Here is an 18,960-nt window from a genome sequence, read left to right as displayed (position 1 = left end):
TTTTTATTAACGCTCTTTTTGCCATAGTATGACACTAGGTAGGGCCCAAAATATAATTTCATCATTTGAATATCTGTATTTTAGCAAACTTGAAGCTACTTAAATGTTCTGTATTAACATTTGCAAAAAAATATTCGGTTCAACAATTAACTTGTTAAATTATTGAGCCTTGTACTTGTCATAAAAAGACAAACTGTTTTGGGGTGTTGTGTCCCTATAGAACAACTCAGTATTATGAAGCATCACCTGACTCCCGGGAGATGCAATTTATCATCCATAGCCTGTCATGTATTGATAATGCTTTACACCTCCATATGGAAAAATAATGTGAGAAATTATCTCATAGAGGTTAAAAAAAAAAACACACACCTACATGCAAAACAACAGAAAAAAACTGTACAGCATTTTACAACACACAAGCAGATAAATTGTCAGTCTGATTTAATAAATTATACATACACTTTTAAGATGTACAATGGTCATTGCATTAATCCATATCAGTCTTTTTTTCTTTCTTTTTTTTTAAGACAAAGTCTGCGTTCAAAGTATTTACACATGTACAATTATCAGGCAGGACCCTACAAAGCAAGGCATGAATGACAATACAGATGTTTATCTTCACATCAAACCTCAGACCCCTCCCCCTCTTGCCTACGCCGTCGGTGTGAGGAGGATTACTCAGCTGTCCCATAATTATAATACATCTTCCCATCCCACCTTCGATGGGCATGGAAGGGAATACAAGAAATTGAACGACATCCATCAAGTCCGTCAAGATCCACAGGCGATTAAAAAAAAAAAAAAAAGACAACGGTCCAAGGACTCAAGTTGAAAATCGAAAAAGGGGCGGGGGAATGAGTAGACGTGATGTACGCATGATAATGGGTGCAAAAATGCGGGAACGCGTGACACAGATCTACTCAGCGATGGCGACGGGGACCGGGTTGGGGGGCGCGATTGAACTCGCTCTTGCGGCCTTCCGTTCGTAGTTGACCAGCCTCTGCCCAACCAGGTACCTGTAAACAGAGCGATCGTCACGACAAGGATGAGCTGTAAACTGTAACGTACAAGTCCGTTTTCTACAGACTAGTCGACCGGTAACAGGGCCTTACTTGTCGTTCTTGATGTGTTCATAAAGGCGTTTGAACTGTCGGATCTGGAAGGACAGGATTCCGATGAGCGAGACCACCATCAAGAGGAACGGATAGATTCTCCTCTGCATTAGAATCTCCATCTCCGGGGTCACTCCTGCAACAAAAAAACAAAACAAAAACGCGATTGAGTAGGCAATTGAAATTTCACATTACTCAAAACTGTCGTAATTGCAACCCTCATCTGGATTTCAGACAGAACAGGTTTGATCTAATGGAAGGTGTCAGGGCGGAAGTGGATTTGAGTTAACTACACCAGCGCTTTTATTCCTCTCTATTCGCAACTGACATTGTGTGCATTCTTCAACACAGAGGATTATATTTGCTGGTATTTGTCTCTTACTTTGGGCTTTCCACAACAACAAAAAAAATCCTTCAACCGAAAAGGTGAAATACAGCGAAAAGAACAACATTTTAAAACCAACAAGCTCTCAAATTAATTTCCGTGTACATGGGTACTCAGACACTCACCGGCGGCAGGCACCACCCCGGCAGCGATCACGTACGGGACGCACAGGGACAGCAGCAGGACAGAGATGACCGGAGCCGCCAGCTTGCGGATGATGAACTGGAGATCGATGTTGCGAATGCCGTTTGCGTAGACCTGAGGAGACAGTTCACAGTCATTATACTTCGGGTTAGGGTTTAAAGCAGAAAGAAGTGTTAAAAAAACAACAACAAAAAAACAGTCGCTCTAGATGCAGCCGCTGACGGGCTGAGAGGAGTGAATTCATGGCAACATTGGAGCTTTAACTCAGCTCGGTTTATACTACAGCGTAAAAGCAACTCATGCATTTGATTTCTTATCTCGTCCGAAAACTATTTCTCATTTAGAGCACTAGATACTTGCTCAAAAAAAGGAATATCCCTCTCTTAAACCCACCTGCTCAATAACGGTCTTCAGCCACCACTGAGGGCCCATGAGAGTGATGGCAGCAATGATTTTGGCATGGAGCACTCCCAGGGCCCAGTCCTGCAGGTAACAGAGAAGTCGAGGTATTACCGTAGGTAAGAGGACTGGGAATGACACGACAATGTGACGAAAACGCAAATGGACAAACAGGATGGAGGGAACAATTACACAATAGCTACACAACAATAAACCACTAAAAGGAAGTCCGTTGAGAGAGGTGAGGAAAGAACACCCTGTACCACGCGGACCTGCAATCATACCTGCCAAGGGTAGAAGAGGGGTGTTTGGTCCAGGGGGACCCTGAGGGGGGCCACAATGACCAGTTCAAACAGCAGGCCCAGTAACAGCGGGATGACGCCAGCGACCAGCACAGCCACAACCACGGTCTTCAGAATCTGCGCACACACACACACACACACACACACACACACACCGTAAGAAAACATCAACACTTAAAACGATGAAGGCAAGTTTGCGCGGTAATTCTCCTTTGATGGTACCACACTTTCTCCTTTATGGTACTACTACGACACCTCTGGCAGAGTCAACGTCACAGTCACAGGGATCTTACTACTCGGCAGGCGCCGATCCAACCAACCATTTCGCGACCTTTGCTAAGGTCCATCTCTCGACAATTTTTCATCCACTAAATCCGGTACCCACCATGAGCGTCCACTCCTGGACTTTGCGTGCAATGACGGTGCGTCCCTGGGGCATCCAGGCCAGCAGCACGGTGATCCCGCGGATAGACAGCCAGCAGACGTAGAGGCCGCACGCTGCCGTGTACAGCTCGTGGATCTTGGAGCTTCCTGTCCAGAAGGACATCAGCCAACGCCCAGTGAACACTGGAAAAAATAAAAATAAAACACACGATGAAACAAACACATCAAGAATAGTTCGAAAAGCAAAGACATATGTCTAAAAATAGATTCACCCTTTAATTATGGTTTGGGTGTGAGTCTGCAAAGTTGAAAAATAAATGGCTGGTTGTCCTTTAAGCCACCACATCTTACCTGGTAGGGTTAGGCACAGCAGGCTGGCCACCAGCAGAGTGATGCACATGAAGGCTATCAGTAACACAATCTGGAGGGAAAAGTAGAGGACGTTTAGAGCACTACAATAGGAATAGGGAAGATGAAGGCATAAGATGAAGGCCTTCATCATGAAGGTGGACAAGTGTAATAACGCAGAGTAACCTGAAATTTAGAGTAAGTGGTACCTTTGCGTGGGTCAATCAAGTACAGGAAACTGTATTTAAAACATTCAGTACCCTGATCCAGAAACTGCAGTGGTGAATGAAACCGTGGGGCCGTCTCACCCTGAATGGAAAACGAAGGGGTCTGTGGTAAGGCTGGAATCCAACCGGGCCGCCTTGCTGCAGAATGGCCTGATGGGCTGCGTGCAGCCCCTCGCCTACAGCGGGGGCTGGGTTGTTGTTGTTGTTATGGTGACCAGGGGGAGGGTTGTTGTTGTTGTTGTTCACAGGCTGGTTGACATCGTTGTCCTCCTGCTCCCCGAGGAGGTAGGAGTGGAGGTCTCTGCGGGGGTAAAGACAGCCAGGCTGAGAAACACACAGCGTATGAGGAAATGTGTGCAGGTGTGTCCAAACCTGCAGACTTACAGTAAATATCCAGCACTGACGGTCCAGGCCCTCACCAGGCCTTTGAGCCACTGGCGAGTGTGTCCCTGCTCCAATAGAGCTGGCAGCACGACCTGAAGTAATAACAGCTCCAAAGACAACTCGCTGACCGGGGCGTCACTAAGGGGAGGGGGGGGGGGAGTGGATGGGGTCAGAAAAAAGAAAAAAAAGAAAAGCCATTTGACGAGCCGGTCTGTTCCCAACATTTACTCAGAAAGGTCACTGCAGCTCAGTCTTTTGATTCAGCAATGTGGCCGTTAGTTCCTTCTTTGTTGAAGATTGAGAGAAATTGGTTTTACACACACACACACACACACACACACACACACACACACACACACACACACACACACACACACACACACACACACACACACACACACACACACACACACACACACACACACACACACACACACACACACACGTCGGGGAGACAAGGCCGCGGCTTTTTACACAGCCTATTGTGAAGTTAACTAATGTTCGGTTGTGCTTGCCGGTTACCTGTAGAGCATGACGTTGTATGGGAGGAAGACGGGCAGCAGCAGCTTGATGAGCCGGATGGGCATCCACAGCATGAGCAGCACGATGGAGCCGAACACAACCACGGACAGGATGAACCGCCGCAGGTGTCTGTAGATGGGCAGGTGAATCATCTCCTGCACCGGGTTAAAGTCGGGGTCGTTGAGGTTTCTCAGAAACCACAGCACTCCCGGCCTCAGCACCTGATTGGACAAGACAAAACGACGAGAGTGAGCGTTTGCGACTAATTAATCAAAACTGTAACGGCTTCTGCTTAGCAGGATCTAGTGAACATACATTTGTCCAAAATGTAATCACTTCAGTAGTACTTTCATCAAAATCTCACCTCTCTCAGTAGGAGGATGAAAGAGGCAAAGTAGAAGACATAGACCATTCCCACTAGCCAGTGCAGGAACATGGTGGTACCGGGAGCGGATTTAAAACTCAACTCTCTGTCCTTCAGGGAGGCATCAAACATCTCCTGCAGGAAGTCACAAGTTAAGAGAACACAGCATTCAGACCGGTTCAAATTCAGCATTGGTCCAAAGGCAATGTGTCCCAATTACTCGCCTTTGATAAATGAACGCACTGTTTCCGAGAAGATCAAATCCGCTATGAATAACATTTACACATGGCATATGCTCCGCAGATTAAAATGAGGCGAAACCAAATGAGTTTTCTGGGAGAACGGGCAGGATGAAGGACTCCTCCTCTGCTGCTCAAAAAGTGAATCCTTTTCTCTACATTGGCCTTGATCACTTTTGTATGTGACTCTCTCTCCAAATCCAAGTCTTTTTGATTTTTTTTTTTTCTGTCATGATTTAATGTATAAACTTTGTGTTCAAGCGTTGGCTATTTGACAGACTGCTCTACAGGGAAGAGAACACCCCTCCAAATTTAGTTAGTTGTGTTTTTTGTGCTGAAAATTGCATAGTGAAGGTGAATTTTGAAACTGTCACTGGCGTTAGCTGACGCAGGAGGAACCATTGGAACGGAGAACGCATTTCAGAAAAGTATGTTAGTATAGAATATGGTACTCCGTCTGTGAATGTCAACCAAGGATGGGAAATACATCTAACACCAAGTTACCAAGAATGACATGATTTAACATTAAAACCCAAATACTCAAAGAAAGAGTGCAGGAAACACTTACTAACGAGCAGATATCAAGCCACCAGCCGCAGATGAGTGGAAAAACACCAATCTCCACGACAACCAGCAGAGAGACCTGTAATGGGAACAGAGGTGTATTCTCAGCTTCACTTCACTGCATGTGTCTACACTGAATCTCTATAAAAAGATGCATGCATCTTCAGTTGTGGGAATAAAATGAACAAGGAACTTAGAAATAGAGAAGGCCGCCTCAAGTCTAACAACTCATTCTGATTATTTATTAGGGTCATACTGTATGCAAAATAAATAATTTTAATAATAAAGTTTGCGCTTGAAAAAACCCTCCTCACATTCAATGTTTGGTTTCAGGTAGTCAAACACAGCAAGTAAATACTTCCGTCTACTTTTTTACCAAGCCGACGTGCACGCGAGTTACACAGGGCAGAAATGCAGTCAGAGGCGTTACCTTGACGACGATGTAGCAGACTCCCAGGAGACGGCGGGAGCGCTGGAACCTGACCAGAGCAGCCAGTCCCTGACGCAGAAATTAAGGATCAACATGTTTCACACGTTCACACAGGCTTCAGAGTAACGGAATGATGTTTGCCTTAAGTTTCACTTTTCAGCAGAGACCAGGGCCCTGACGCGGTTGGACGGAAGGATACATGGCAGAGGATGAGCGTCATCGCCAGCAGTACGTAGCCCACGATGGTTGTGATTAAGCCCTCAAAGTGAGAGGCTTGGACCTGCAGGACGGTGCAAGGTTGTAGTCAACCAATTAATCACAGTTCAGACCCAATATTGTGTGGTACTGCTGCCGTTTGATGAGAGCCGTTCCTTACATATTCCTCAAAGCCAAGACCCACGACGGAGAAGTGGCCAATGTGGTATGGACAAAATGCTAGAAGAGGAAAAAAATGTCAACCTGTAACTTAGCTAAATACAAAATGTTATATTCTGTTTAACGTTGAACGTTAGGGCCACAATGGATTGAAGTCTTAGTGTCTGTTAGTAAACTAATATTATTCTAATATTATTCTGTGCATTTAATAATCAAATAAATAAAGTTCTTATAATTCCGGTCAAACCGTGTTTTAGAACAGTACTCACCGAAGACCAGGATGAAGAGTGTGTTGAGAGACACAACCCAAAAAACATGCTCCTACAAGACAAAAGGGTTCAAGTACAAGGTGAACTTTTAAATTCTTAATTCCAGAATGTAAAAACTTATTATGGTTGCAAAGACTTACCAAAAATACCAGTGAACCATCAAGACCAAGCATCTGAAAAGGTCAAACAAAAAGCTTATTATATCAATATGAACAAATAAATAAAAACGTTTCTATCAAGTGTTTAAGTATGAGGGGTACTGAGGGGTACTGTGATGTCATGTATAGTTACCCTTTCCCAGGTGAGCTCCTCTGCCGCTCTGTCCCACTCCAAAGCATTCCAATTCATGTCATCTACACGGAAACACATTCACTTCAAACACGGCGACGAGTACGACATTCAGCCACTGAAAGAACATCTAACATACATAAACATCCAATTCCATATCATGGCTAAATACGTTCCATCCTCATCTGCCCCATTGTCAGATACTCAGAGGTCTGTCTGGTCAAATGTTTATGGGTCAGCTTTTAGCAATCACATGATACACTACATCACATTATAATGCTGTTCTGGTTTTGTTTGCAAAACAAACTATTATTTCCTGTGCATTCGACTAGCAGCGGGGACGTCCCGCAGCTTGAATAACGCATAGAGATAATCACAATTCATTAATGAGCCAGTTTGCCTCGCCTGCAGCAAAATCAGTCAATTAACTGCAGCCAAATTAAAAAAAACACAAATAGTTGGGCTATGAGCACTGTGGGTAGCATTCTGACACATTGTTGTATCATTCACAAATTAATTGTATGCTCTGATGCCAGTGGTACTGTTTGTTCTAGCTTCTAACATTTCCATAAACCCTGCAGCTCTTCTGTTTGCATCAACAACACAGTCTCGTTTCTGTTGGTTTTCCCGGAGACAAAACACTTTGTAAACACTATATTTATTACGTTTTTGATGTGTTTTTTTAAATTAAATTGTGCATTAAGTGCACCACTTCCTTAGTGTTTTATGATGTTAAACAATAGAATTGAATTATGTAATGCATCACAGCACAGAACTGATTTTGAAATGTGATGGATGAAGTCATCATTGTTTGTTTGTGCTGAATTGATGTCTAAAAAGGATATCTATGTAGTAAAGAAAACGATTCACACAGCCCAACAACTGTTTACATATGTAAATTACAAATGTACTTCTCAAGTTCCAACCTTGTGCTGCATTGTTGGGGTCAGCATCTTCAGCGGCTGCTCCCTCCTCTTCTTCCATCTCTGGGTCATCACCTTGGTCCGGGGGGACGTCGGGGGGCTCGGGCTCTGCTTCGTTTGGAGCTGGCGGGTCAGCGGGGGCTGGCTGGGCCCCGGGCGGCTCGTCGGCTGCTCCCTGGCCTGCAGCTGGCGCCTGAGGTTGAGGGCAAAAGAGGCGTGGCTTTGACATCAGGAGATGACGATAAAGGGGAATTTTGCGGGTATGCAAAACATTCATGTCAGGGAAGTATAGTGCAAAGTAAATGTAGGGGGCACATCTACATTAAGCACGCAGTAATGCAACACACACATGGAACTCTTTTTAAACACTGCAAGTATCTTATTTCTTCAATTGCTATGTTAAAATAGAGTTATTTTGTTGCTGTCATTGACAAATCCTTCCTTTTATTGGATCTCCTTTCCCATTTTAAAAACAATAAGACCGACTTGGCCTTGTTGGCCATCGGTCAAACAAAGTACCTCATTGGCTTGACCGGCTGCATTAGGCGGTGCCGGCTGGTGCTGCTCCAACCAGTGAGGAGCGCCACCGTGGACTATTTGTTCTCTGAGCCACACCAGGCTGATAAAGGCGCACAGCGTGCAGGTGACCACGAAGCAGCCCTGCAGGCAATCAGCGAGCAGGTTCTCTCTGCAGAAGCATGAAGACGGAACACTTTTGTAATCACACACAACAACCTGAAAAACACCTTTGGCAGGTAGAGGTTATGAACATGAAGTGAATGGACAGCTGCAGAAGGCCAGCTCCAGCTGGAGTGGGGTGTGGTAGGCGAGGGCTGCGGTCGTCACTCACGTGGAGAGCATGTCCAGCGGCAGTGTCAAAAGTGAGCTCACAGAGCCGGTAAACAGACACTTGTAGATGCGACCTGAGCCAGAGAAATAAAAATAAAAGTGTCATTTTTTTGTAAATCATGCTTTGTAACAGTTTGCATAATATGTTGTAATAAATAGATCAGGCAGTTCTTTGTAACATACTGAGGTGAATGTAAATATCTTGGAACGTGCAAAGCATTGCCTGTTATGTAACGGTGCTAAAGCTGTAATTCCCTTGATCGGGTTAAACCATGAACACAAGCTAATATGTGAAGCTTACTTCCTGGTCACTTAATACAATATAATACACTTCTTTTAAAACAATGAACCAAACTGCTCAGCTAAAATTAGATGGAGCTTTTATAACACACATTGATGAATCAATTCAAAAAATTAATTAACATTAAAAATAATAACACAACTATAAAACAACTAAAAGAAAATGGCAAGAGCTGTGTGAAAGATGTAATCCAGCAGTAAGGAGATCACTGTATTTGAGCGTGTATTACTGACATGCTGTGAGAGGAACCACCCCGAGCCATGCAAAGGCCACCAGCGTGTAATGGAACCAGTAGCGGATGGCCGTGCCCACACTGGTCAGCAGGCCGGCACAGATGTCCTGGATGGGCAGACGTGAGGGCATGTCCGGGGAGTAGACTGAAATGGAAAGAGGGAGAGAGAGAGAGAGAGGGAGAACCAGAGACATTTTAATAATATATGGTCTCAAATTAGTGTTTGAATTTTAATTTTGGCAAAAGCATGATCATATGTAATATTTGTTTAGAAAACCCAAGGCTGTTTAAAATGTGTATTCTTTAAGCCACCATTGCCACTATGACTTACTTGGTGTGAACGCAAATCTGTGCTTGCATAATTCACAGTACTCCTTCCTGCTGTGCTTCAGCCACTGGACCAAACTGTGAAGTATTCAGAAAGTCAAAAGGTAGAAAACAATTCAACAACATAGACTATGTTCTGCCTGAGGATCAAATGTTCTTCAGCACATAGTTTTGCATGTGTGATTTTGGGCAGATATTTGGAAATTAAATAAGGTGGCTAGAAGAAAAAAAAAAAAACCTAAGAGAAAGGTTGAGTGTCAATCTGACAGAACTTTCCTTCAGCCAGTATGACAAAAATAATGTGGTGTTTCTGCGATCATTCTGTGGTTGTGTGATGAAAGTAATTACACCATCACAGGCTGTTGTGAGAAGGGCAGGACTCTGGGCAACCCGGTTAAGTAAGTGAGTCAGCTGATTCAAACACACATGACATCACTTCGCCGAACACCTGTGTCGGTAGACTGGCAGGGTACAGGGTTACATATATATGTATGTATGTATGACAAATACCGCATCTCATATGAGCATGTGGATGCAGATCAACATTGATTTTTGTTCTTTTACTTCAACTATGATATTAAAAACAACCTTAGAATTAAACTAATGCATGTAACACAGAACCATGAGTCGGACCGGGACTTCTACCGTCTTTCTGTACCTTCACAGGGACACTAAAAAAGAGATGACGTTTTGGAGTCATGTTGCAAAAAGTTATCGCAATGCCCACTCACATCAGTATCAATGATCTTTCCAGTTCACAACAGTGTTTAATGAAAGGGCACCTTTTTTGGAAGAATGACAGCTGAGGAGGCAAACACACTTACCATTCCTGGTGGATGAACTTGATGCTCCCAGTGCAGACACAAGGGTGGTACAAGGGTTTGTCCTGGGTCCCCTCAGAACGGCACACTCGACAAATATCCGCTGCACACACACACACACACGCACACAAAACATGTGAGTGAAGGTACCCGCCACTAAAAGCCAGCCAAACCACTGATGTGCAGAGATCAAGTGCAGTGTGTTGTTGATACACAAGTGCCTTTTCTAGAAAAATGGTTCCATTGGCGATGCGGGCTAACATTTACTCAACAATGGAGGACACACGCATCGGAGTTAACGTTACATGTGTAATCCATGTGGCCATACGTTGTATACGTCAACAGGAAATGATCAATGCTCTAATCCTTCCTAGGCTCTCGATCGCATTGCCGCTTCGCCGTGTGATCTCTCGTTGAGTTCGACCCCCGAAACGACGTCCAGCAGTCATCACCGCGTATTCCTGAGATAATCACCCAGCTGGTTACTGGCTACTAAGCTATGACATGCTAACCAGTTAACCAGCAGCAGGCCAACTGGCTCGCGGAGATGCGCTCGTGAGGCTAGCGCCAGTTAAGACCCACGACATGAGATGCCTTTAGAGGAATGTCTACCTTCTTCGGCGGTATCCATGACGATTGCTAAGCACCGGTCACCGTTTCTTCAAGGAGTGATTCGTACAGCGGACCCATCCACGAAACAAAACAATGTCGCTTAGCTAGCTGAAATTAAGCTAGCAAGACGAGTGAATCCCTGTGTGTCGGATGCATTGAGAATCATAAAATGGTTCCCCCAACAGACTGTACTCCAGCGCTTGCTTCGTTGTGTCCCCTCACATCCAGGCTGTATTCGCTGTCAAGCACAAGGTTCTGCTTTCAACGAGTATTTGTTTTATTCGAGACAACAAACGTTGTTGCTGAAATGACAGCTTAAACATGGGAGACAAACGGCTAGCCAAAATGGCTAACGCATGCGCTAACGTCACTGTTCCTGTCACATCAGTTGTCTTTTGCCACAGCGGCTCAGATTTTACGGCAGCGATACTTCCATAACAACCGTCACGTGGTTAGCGGAACGTGAGCTATATCGACCATGCAATTTAATATCGAATCGCTAGAAGCTTGATTGTAAACGCCATTGAGATGCACAGCTTAAATATTTATTGTGTTAACATTGGAGAAATTTCCTCCACTTCTTCGCTTTTACTGTCGGAAATTTCTAGAAACAAATATATACCCACGTTGAACAGTGACATCTAAAGGGCGTTGAACCAACAGCTTTTATATAACATTAGGCTTGCACCCCTCAACACAAAACCAGAGGTAAATATGAAGTTTAACTACTGGGGATCTATCTATCTAAAAAAAATGTTTTGTATTTTATCACAAAAAATATTATTCATTAGATATCAATGCTCAAACTGGAACTTTATGTTGTTACAAACTCTTACTTCTAAAAGCTAACTTCATCTTAACCAATTATATTGGGGCTGTGCAGCTTTTGGGTTAATAGAATGGATGGGTCATATTAATAATAATAACTATAATAATCTTAACTGCCTTTTGTATCACAACAAAATAGTATGGTTATAGCTATGTTTCACACAACCCAAGCAAAGCCATCTGAAACATCTGAAGAAATTGTTTGACAAAATAAACTATTAAGCAACAGGGACAATGCCTTGATGGAGAATCAATCGGTAATGAACGTAATAGGAAACTTGAATAAGTTCATTATTTATTTTCTTAATAAATGTGCTGCTGTAATCTGCAATTATCAATTCATAATTGGCTGCAATCATTTTTTTTGCACCACCTAAGAACAAGATCACCGGCGCCGTGGCTTAGATGGTTAAAGCGCCTGTCTAGTAAACAGGAGATCCTGGGTTCGAATCCCAGCGGTGCCTTTTAAGAGACACATTGCATGAAGCATTAGGATAAATGAGCCCAAGGTCTGCAGATTCACAAATATTAACAACTGTTTGTGGAGCGCATTATCAAAATTGCAGCCGAATAGGAGGAGATATTCTCGACTGCAATAATTCATTGTTCTAAACCACACATATTGCCAAATTAAATTAATGTGGACCGGACCCTTGGATATTTAGGTAGTACTGTTCACAGCAATAATATTTGAACATGAAAAACTGTATAATATCAGGTCGGCAAACATTTTTTGGTATTTATAATTATTGCTCGAGTTAAATAATCAATGACATGTTGAACCCGCCTTTCATGTACTTTTCCTAATTTAGAACCTTTGGAATGTTGATATTCCCGCTTTTATTTTGAAAGGTCTTAGCAGGAAATCAATTCTTTGAGTCACCTGTCTGGAACTTTAGGTGTACCTTTTTAAGCTCTTCAAAAGACTTCAGACCATTGTGAGGAAATATTACGGTAAATTCAAATGCACTTTCACTACTAACATTATTTAATGTTTTTTAATATTGAAGGATATTGGTATTAGCTATATGTGAAACATGCCTCGTCATTGTCTCGCGCGTAATGTTTGCGTAATCATGTTTAGTGTGACATCCAGATCCAAACGTGACTTTCGGTAACAGGCCTCATTCCAGCTGACTGTCAGTCTGCTCCGTCCGTCTGCAGATGGCCAACGAAGCAAAGCCGTGTCCCTGTCATATCGGTGACAAGCTGGACTACGGGGGGCTCGGCCAGGACGTCCAGATCGATCACATCAAAGCTTATGTGGTGAAACCGTCCGCTCCGTCTGACGGGGCCGTCATCGTCATACAGGACATCTTCGGCTGGAAGCTTCCCAACACAAGATACATGGCAGACATGCTGGCGGCCAATGGATACACGTGAGCAGAGGCGTCGTTGGCCTATTTCTTTGGGGGGGGGGGGGGGGGGGGGGCTCAAATGTTCTCCCCCCACCCATCTAAATAATACAACTCTTTGATTTTGGTGATGTCATTATAAACTGTTGTTTCTCACACACGTTATTTACAACGCCAGCTGCCAGCTACCCCCCCCCTTTAATCCTAGAAACGCCCCTGCACTTGAGATCAACGCACTGTACACACAGGAGTGGTCATTCAACTATTTAACAATGATTTCTTCTGCCGTTGTGCTTGTGGCTCCGAGCAGTGCGGTGTGTCCTGACTTCTATGTTGGAAAGGAGCCGTGGGATCCATCCAACGACTGGTCCAAGTTTCAAGAGTGGTTGAAAGACAAAAAGGCCACGGAAATAAACAAGTAAGCACATTTTGTGATCATTCGAAGGTGTGGGGAGGATGGATGTGATCTGGTGTTCTGGAAAGGCCTGCTGGTGGTTGCATCCATTGGCTGTTTCAGAGATATCCTTTTTCATGACGCTGTCCCCCTGTGCAGAGAGCTGGATGCAGTGCTGAGGTTCCTGAAGGAGCAGTGTGGAGCCAAACACATTGGAGCGGTGGGCTTCTGCTGGGGAGGGGTCGCCGCACACTACCTCGCCCTACAATATCCAGAAGTGGAAGCAGTGGTCTCCTTCTACGGTAGGCCTCACAGTGCATTCATTCGCCACTATTACAATTCCGCAGTCAGTCAGCGGTCACACAAATTGCAGTGCCGTCCCTTTATGATGGGTTTATGAGATATTCTGCAGGGATCATACGCGAGAGAGAAGACAAGTACGAGCTGAAGGTTCCTACACTCTTTGTCTTTGCAGAGAAAGACAACGTCATCCCACTGGACCAGGTCAGTACGCATGAATTTGACAGAAATGGCACAATAAGTTTAAATGGTGCATCTCAGCAATGACTATTTGTTCATCCTTTTGCTCTTCAGGTGAGTCTCCTTGAAGCTCAACTGAAGGAGAAATGCACAGCTGATTACCAGGTGAAGGTCTTTCCTGGTCAGACTCACGGATTCGCTCACCGCAAGAGAGAGGATATCAACCCCACGGACACACCGAGCATACTGGAGGCCAGGGCAGACATGCTCAACTGGCTCAAAAAGTACATGAAATAGGAAGGACAGGTCACTCCACACAGGGCTCCTAAAGTGATTCTTCAACCACGAATCTTTCTACAAAAAATCTTTCTACAGAGCTATTTACATCACCAACACAATTAAAAAAAAGTTTCCATTTACAGTTAGCGGAGTTCCCTCATTAGTTAAAATCTAATGGCTAACATTCCAGATATGAAGAATTTAATAAAGATAGGGTTTTAACACCTTTTGATTTGTGAAAGAATTATGAATACAGTGTATTTGTTATGTTTTGTTTATGCCATAATTCTGAATGTGAATTATAACTTTTCTACATCGGCGTGCCAATGCTTAAAGACACGCACATTGCACCTGACATGGAACAAACTAAGAATTACTGGAAGCTTGAAATCACAACGGACGAGTCTAGAAATTTCCATTGAGCAACATTTTAATGGGCGATTTTGAAACTACAATAGCTTGTATGAAATGATAAATATCAATCTGCAGTGCGGTTTGAACGTGGTGCTTGGAGAAGTGCCTAAAACAGCCCGGAAATCTCAAGTGTTCCAGGGGGGGCCTTTAATCCTCGCTCTCCCCAGGGCCTCGGATGTCGTCGATCTTTAGGATCATCCTGACGACCTGAGTAGCCAGGGAGATCTGCTGCTTCTTTCCAATCAGGGTCTCCACCACATGCTGCTGCTTCATGTCTGCGTAGGAGAGAAGGGAAAACATTTAGTGCCCAGTCATCTGGCTTGGACATTACAGCGCTGCAACGATGTCTGACAAACTGCCTCCTCACCATTGGTGTTGTGGTGCAGACAGTCGATGCCGAGGAAGGGGTTGTTCTCCTTGACCTGTCTGGCTCTGACCTCAGTCATGGTCTGGATTGGGTTAAACCCGCTGTTCTCAGCCAGTGCCATTGGGATAACCTCCATAGCATCAGCGAATGCCCTCATGGCATACTGCTCCAGTGATGGGCACTAAAAGCAGAGGAGCAGGAATTCGGACCAAAGGAGGGCAACCAGAAAACAAAGTTGGATTCTAAAGGAAAAGATTTAATTTAGTTAAATTAAGAAAGCTTCTGCAGGTTTTAGTGCATCTCACCTTATCTGCAGCCTGGTTGACAGCCAGAGCACATGCAATTTCTGAAGCTCCTCCTCCATACACAATACGGTTGTCTCTGACCAAATTGCGGATTACACACAGGGCATCATGGAGGGCACGCTTGGCCTCCTCAATGATCTAATGAGAGATACAATCAAAAGGTGAACCAAGAGGAATTAATATGAATGTGTTGTGTTGACGGGAACCAGAGTCCCGTTCATCCGTACCATTTTGTTGCCTCCACGGATGAAGATTGTTACCGCCCTGGTGTTCTTGCACTCCTGGATCACCAACATGTGATCCTTTGTTGTCCCGAAAGAGATCTCCTTCACCACACCAGCTGAGCCGAGCTTCTCCGGTGTCAACTCGGAGAACCGGGGCACAATGCGGCCTCCTGTGGCGATGGCGATCAACTGCAGAGAAAACAGTTGTCAACGTACTTTATAATTTGTGCTCACACGGTCATCAAATTGTCATCATGTGATTGATAAACGTGGTGACGGTGTGGAAATAGTTGCGTCATGCGAGAAACCCCCTCTCACCTCAATCTCTGGCCCCCCGACCCAGCGCACTGCTGGCAGCTCATTCTGCAGCAGAAGGTGGTTGGCTTCGTCGTCAAAGCCCCACTGGCAAATGGCCAAATTTGCACCATTGCTTTTGACCTAAAAGTGAAAAACGAGTTAGCATTTAAAAAAACACGTGCAAGTGCAGACGCAAATAATTCTAGTACCGTGTGGCAGCACTAACCTGTTTGATCATCTCCTCAAACTTCTCCTTTTCATATTTCTGTAGAGCTTTGTAGTCTTCCACGGAGGTCACATCCAACTTATGCTTGGTCTTGGGCTTAGGTGGCTCAAATGGGCAGGTAAGGATAGCGATTTTAACATCTTTCAGGACCTATGTGAGGACATAGAATAGTTGACGTCAACACAAGTGGTCACAAAGACAAATCCCCCGAGAGAGACAATGGAATCTTCCAATTGTAAAATCCCTGTTTGCACCTTGGGCATCTGAGGGTGGCTGAACTCCTTGTCAACTATGACTCCCTTAATGAGCTGTGTGTCCTCCAGCTTGCCTCCCACTTTGCCCTCCATCTTGATTAGTTCAAAGTCGACATCCTTTCTCTCCATGTCAGCCACTGTAAGGATGGCATTAACTGCAATCTCGGCCATCTGTCTGTGACACCGGTTGATGCTGAAAAACAAAAGTAGAACTTAGGCTACATCGTCACTTTATTTAACAATAAAATAGCTTTAAAAAAATGGATATGAGATGACTAGGACGTAAAGCTTATAAATAATGATGCAATTAAACGGTCTTCCGTTTCAAAGCAAAACTACCAGATAGTCCAAGGGGCACATCAAAATGGAATCTTTAGTTGCCAATGTATCTTCATCTAGCTAAGATTAACATAGTCTAACTAACAGTCTTGCAATGATTTTGGCCATCATTTTTGGATGCAGAAAATAACACTTCTGTACACAAGCAGAACGCTGTCTGTCCAAAGATGCTGCCTTATTAGTTTCCTCATTGTGGAGCGGCACCAATGTGGTGGAACAAGATATTAGTTTGGGAAATATTTAATACTATAACATAAATCTAATCGCCTCGCATCAAAGTAGTGCTACATAGAACTGCATTGAATCAAGTAATTCTTTTATGTATTGTCGCATCATATCAGGCCGTTTATCAAAATACAGACTGGACCTGAAGGGGACGAATGCTTTTACTAAAGGAGGCGTTTCCAATACTTTGTCCCATTAATATCGTAAACACATGAAACCTAATAACAAATCTAATCAATCAACAATGTTGTGTCTAAAGGGCTCACATTTTGGATCCCAGTGTTGTCATGGCGGTCTCAATGAGCGGTTCTGTGTTTTTGGGATCGCACAGTAAGGTCTCAGCAATTTTGTCAAGCTGCTCAATGGCAACACGTGCGGCCTGGTCGTAACCGTCAGAGATCCTGATGGGGTGGATTCCCCGGTCCAGCAGCTGCTCAGCTTGCTCAAGTAGAGCCCCAGCCAGCACTGAAGAGGAAAAAACAGTAAGATCATATAAAATACAGCGGTAATATACTTCAAACACATCAGGCATTCTTCAGAGATGTCACGGATTTCAAATATACTGTACATTTGTTTCACCATATTCCCAATGGACAGTTAAGATATGGCTATAGGTTGTTTATAGGTTTCAACCCATTTATGATATGGCAACATTGATGCATTTAGAAAATGATGTATGTATATATTGTGGCACATAACTAAAATCATAGTATCCAGATGAAATGCAGTCATAAAAAAATCCTGTTGATTTTAAAGATTAGAGCAACAGTCCCTGATAATGTTCTGTTTTTCAATACCATCGAGGGTTTGACAATGTCTGAATATATACCCAGTCTATATTAGGACCATCACAACACAAAGCCAAATTGTATAAATCCAGAATTACTTCCTACCCACCACCCATTATAATCATCACTGCTGTATTCCTCCGGTCACATACCAACAACTCCAGTGGTTCCATCACCAATCTCATCATCCTGGGACTTGGAAAGCTCCACCATGAGTTTGGCAATCTGATGGTCCACATCCATCAGGCCGAGAATAGTGGCTCCATCATTTGTGACTGTCACCTCGCCATCCTTGTCAACCATCATCTTGTCAAGTCCTGGATGCAAAAGTCAAAACAAAAAAAATGGTTTAACAGAAATACAATCTGCAAATAGCTTCATACAATTGTATGAGTGGGCTTCAAAATCTACAAAGGTGTGGCACATTGTATATCATTTGCATTAAGTTTCACAGAAAGCCAGCATTTTTGTAGTCATCCAACTTAAACTTCCAAATCAGTAGGGCCTTTCAGTTTAAAAAGATTGTTCCGACGGAGTCAAAGCAATTTAACATTTGTCTCTACTCACCATTAGGTCCCAATGATGTCTTCAGCGTTGACGCAACTGCCTTGCCTGCCATAATATGAGACTGCAAAACCACAATTACAAGTCCATGTCAGCATATATTTAATACAATGATTCGATGTTATTATTGGTATTCAATCGACTGAAGTAGTCCTCTTTGATTAATATAATGAAATGAAGAGTGCATCAACAATGAGCATTTACGGCAGCACTGCGTAGCAACACCCACTGTCTGAACGCACATGGGCCTCTACGTTAGCCCCACTTGCTAATCTATCGGACAATGCTATTCTACTGGTGTTGAGCTCATGAGCAATGAGCAGGCCAGTCGAGTTTAACATTGAACATCAAACGACACATTTCACATTAATCGTGTTTAACGAACGTATCCGATGTCATGCAATTAACAACAAATTGCTAACTTGCTGAGCAACATGCTACAGCAGTGCACCGTTAGCTAGCCCATTGTACCTTAAGTGCGTCAATGCCGGATAACCGTGTCTTCTTGTCCTGGTCTTTAATGATGAGAAAAGGCCTCCCATAGTCATCAAAAGCAAGTGTCCCCATGGAGGACATGTTGGCTGCGGGAATGGGACACTAAGAAAGTGTGCAACTGATAATATATCGAGTTTTAACGACGAAAACCTGGAGTGAGGAAAAACAGCAGACTGCACGAGTCTGCCGGCTACTTCTGGAAGGGTCTACGGGCGGGGAGGGCGGAACCAAGTAACCTCAAGTGTATCTTATAACAACATTTTTAAACCCTGGTTTGAACAGAATCGGAATAAATTAACCGAACTGTTTTAATTTCTTTAAAATA

At 43.8% G+C, this 18,960-nt stretch overlaps 3 protein-coding genes and 1 non-coding gene across 5 annotated transcripts; 2 read left to right on the top strand and 2 right to left on the bottom strand.

Moving 5' to 3' along the window:
- Positions 1 to 424: 424 nt before the first annotated feature.
- On the bottom strand, positions 425 to 11,214 carry LOC119198734 (E3 ubiquitin-protein ligase MARCHF6-like). Its single transcript, XM_037456199.2, has 25 exons — positions 10,802 to 11,214; positions 10,193 to 10,292; positions 9,373 to 9,446; positions 9,043 to 9,186; positions 8,510 to 8,582; positions 8,179 to 8,347; positions 7,663 to 7,852; positions 6,740 to 6,801; positions 6,589 to 6,621; positions 6,449 to 6,500; positions 6,181 to 6,239; positions 6,004 to 6,084; positions 5,805 to 5,873; positions 5,379 to 5,453; positions 4,572 to 4,706; positions 4,208 to 4,428; positions 3,686 to 3,823; positions 3,383 to 3,602; positions 3,078 to 3,147; positions 2,728 to 2,909; positions 2,325 to 2,459; positions 2,035 to 2,124; positions 1,623 to 1,755; positions 1,113 to 1,248; positions 425 to 1,016 (listed from the first exon to the last, which is right to left on the bottom strand). The coding sequence occupies exons 1-25, from the start codon at positions 10,818 to 10,820 to the stop codon at positions 917 to 919; spliced, it is 2,760 nt and encodes a 919-aa protein (XP_037312096.2). The 5' UTR covers positions 10,821 to 11,214; the 3' UTR covers positions 425 to 916.
- An 805-nt stretch (positions 11,215 to 12,019) lies between these two features.
- On the top strand, positions 12,020 to 12,093 carry trnat-agu (transfer RNA threonine (anticodon AGU)). Its single transcript has one exon. It is a non-coding gene; the product is annotated as a tRNA-Thr (tRNA).
- A 389-nt stretch (positions 12,094 to 12,482) lies between these two features.
- Positions 12,483 to 14,381, top strand: cmbl (carboxymethylenebutenolidase homolog (Pseudomonas)). Of its 2 annotated transcripts, none has more exons than XM_037455664.2 (6): positions 12,483 to 12,583; positions 12,794 to 13,008; positions 13,295 to 13,402; positions 13,538 to 13,680; positions 13,791 to 13,882; positions 13,973 to 14,381. In XM_037455664.2, exons 2-6 carry the CDS (start codon positions 12,794 to 12,796, stop codon positions 14,153 to 14,155), a joined length of 741 nt encoding a protein of 246 aa, XP_037311561.2. In that variant the 5' UTR covers positions 12,483 to 12,583; the 3' UTR covers positions 14,156 to 14,381. The 2 variants fall into 2 exon arrangements, with proteins under 2 accessions (XP_037311561.2, XP_037311563.2); XM_037455666.2 differs by having other exon boundaries at positions 12,521 to 12,567.
- A 168-nt stretch (positions 14,382 to 14,549) lies between these two features.
- Positions 14,550 to 18,845, bottom strand: cct5 (chaperonin containing TCP1, subunit 5 (epsilon)). The gene is made up of 11 exons (XM_037455663.2): positions 18,612 to 18,845; positions 18,144 to 18,204; positions 17,729 to 17,893; positions 17,055 to 17,253; positions 16,225 to 16,417; positions 15,971 to 16,120; positions 15,766 to 15,885; positions 15,451 to 15,636; positions 15,224 to 15,361; positions 14,919 to 15,099; positions 14,550 to 14,826 (listed from the first exon to the last, which is right to left on the bottom strand). The coding sequence occupies exons 1-11, from the start codon at positions 18,714 to 18,716 to the stop codon at positions 14,699 to 14,701; spliced, it is 1,626 nt and encodes a 541-aa protein (XP_037311560.1). The 5' UTR covers positions 18,717 to 18,845; the 3' UTR covers positions 14,550 to 14,698.
- Between the last annotated feature and the right edge of the window lie 115 nt (positions 18,846 to 18,960).

This window comes from Pungitius pungitius, chromosome 19, assembly GCF_949316345.1.
Source record: "Pungitius pungitius chromosome 19, fPunPun2.1, whole genome shotgun sequence".
NCBI classification, from domain to species: Eukaryota; Metazoa; Chordata; class Actinopteri; order Perciformes; family Gasterosteidae; genus Pungitius; species Pungitius pungitius.
The sequence above is the reverse complement of the archived record's forward strand: the minus strand, read 5'-3'. Positions and strand labels throughout refer to the sequence as shown.

What these genes read in the sequence shown, in the direction of transcription:
- cmbl (XM_037455664.2), top strand. Translation starts at nt 12,794, where the DNA reads ATGGCCAACGAAGCAAAGCCGTGTCCCTGTCATATCGGTGACAAGCTG. An exon ending in CTGGCGGCCAATGGATACAC is followed by an intron (nt 13,009 to 13,294) that starts GTGAGCAGAGGC and finishes GGCTCCGAGCAG; the next exon opens with TGCGGTGTGTCCTGACTTCT. An exon ending in AAGGCCACGGAAATAAACAA is followed by an intron (nt 13,403 to 13,537) that starts GTAAGCACATTT and finishes CCCCCTGTGCAG; the next exon opens with AGAGCTGGATGCAGTGCTGA.
- LOC119198734 (XM_037456199.2), bottom strand. An exon ending in CAGATTTGCGTTCACACCAA is followed by an intron (nt 9,187 to 9,372) that starts GTAAGTCATAGT and finishes TTTCCATTTCAG; the next exon opens with TCTACTCCCCGGACATGCCC. An exon ending in CCCCAACAATGCAGCACAAG is followed by an intron (nt 6,802 to 7,662) that starts GTTGGAACTTGA and finishes GTTTCCGTGTAG; the next exon opens with ATGACATGAATTGGAATGCT.
- cct5 (XM_037455663.2), bottom strand. Translation starts at nt 18,716, where the DNA reads ATGTCCTCCATGGGGACACTTGCTTTTGATGACTATGGGAGGCCTTTT. An exon ending in ACAACACTGGGATCCAAAAT is followed by an intron (nt 16,418 to 17,054) that starts GTGAGCCCTTTA and finishes TTTGTTTTTCAG; the next exon opens with CATCAACCGGTGTCACAGAC. An exon ending in TTGAGGAGATGATCAAACAG is followed by an intron (nt 15,886 to 15,970) that starts GTTAGTGCTGCC and finishes TTTCACTTTTAG; the next exon opens with GTCAAAAGCAATGGTGCAAA.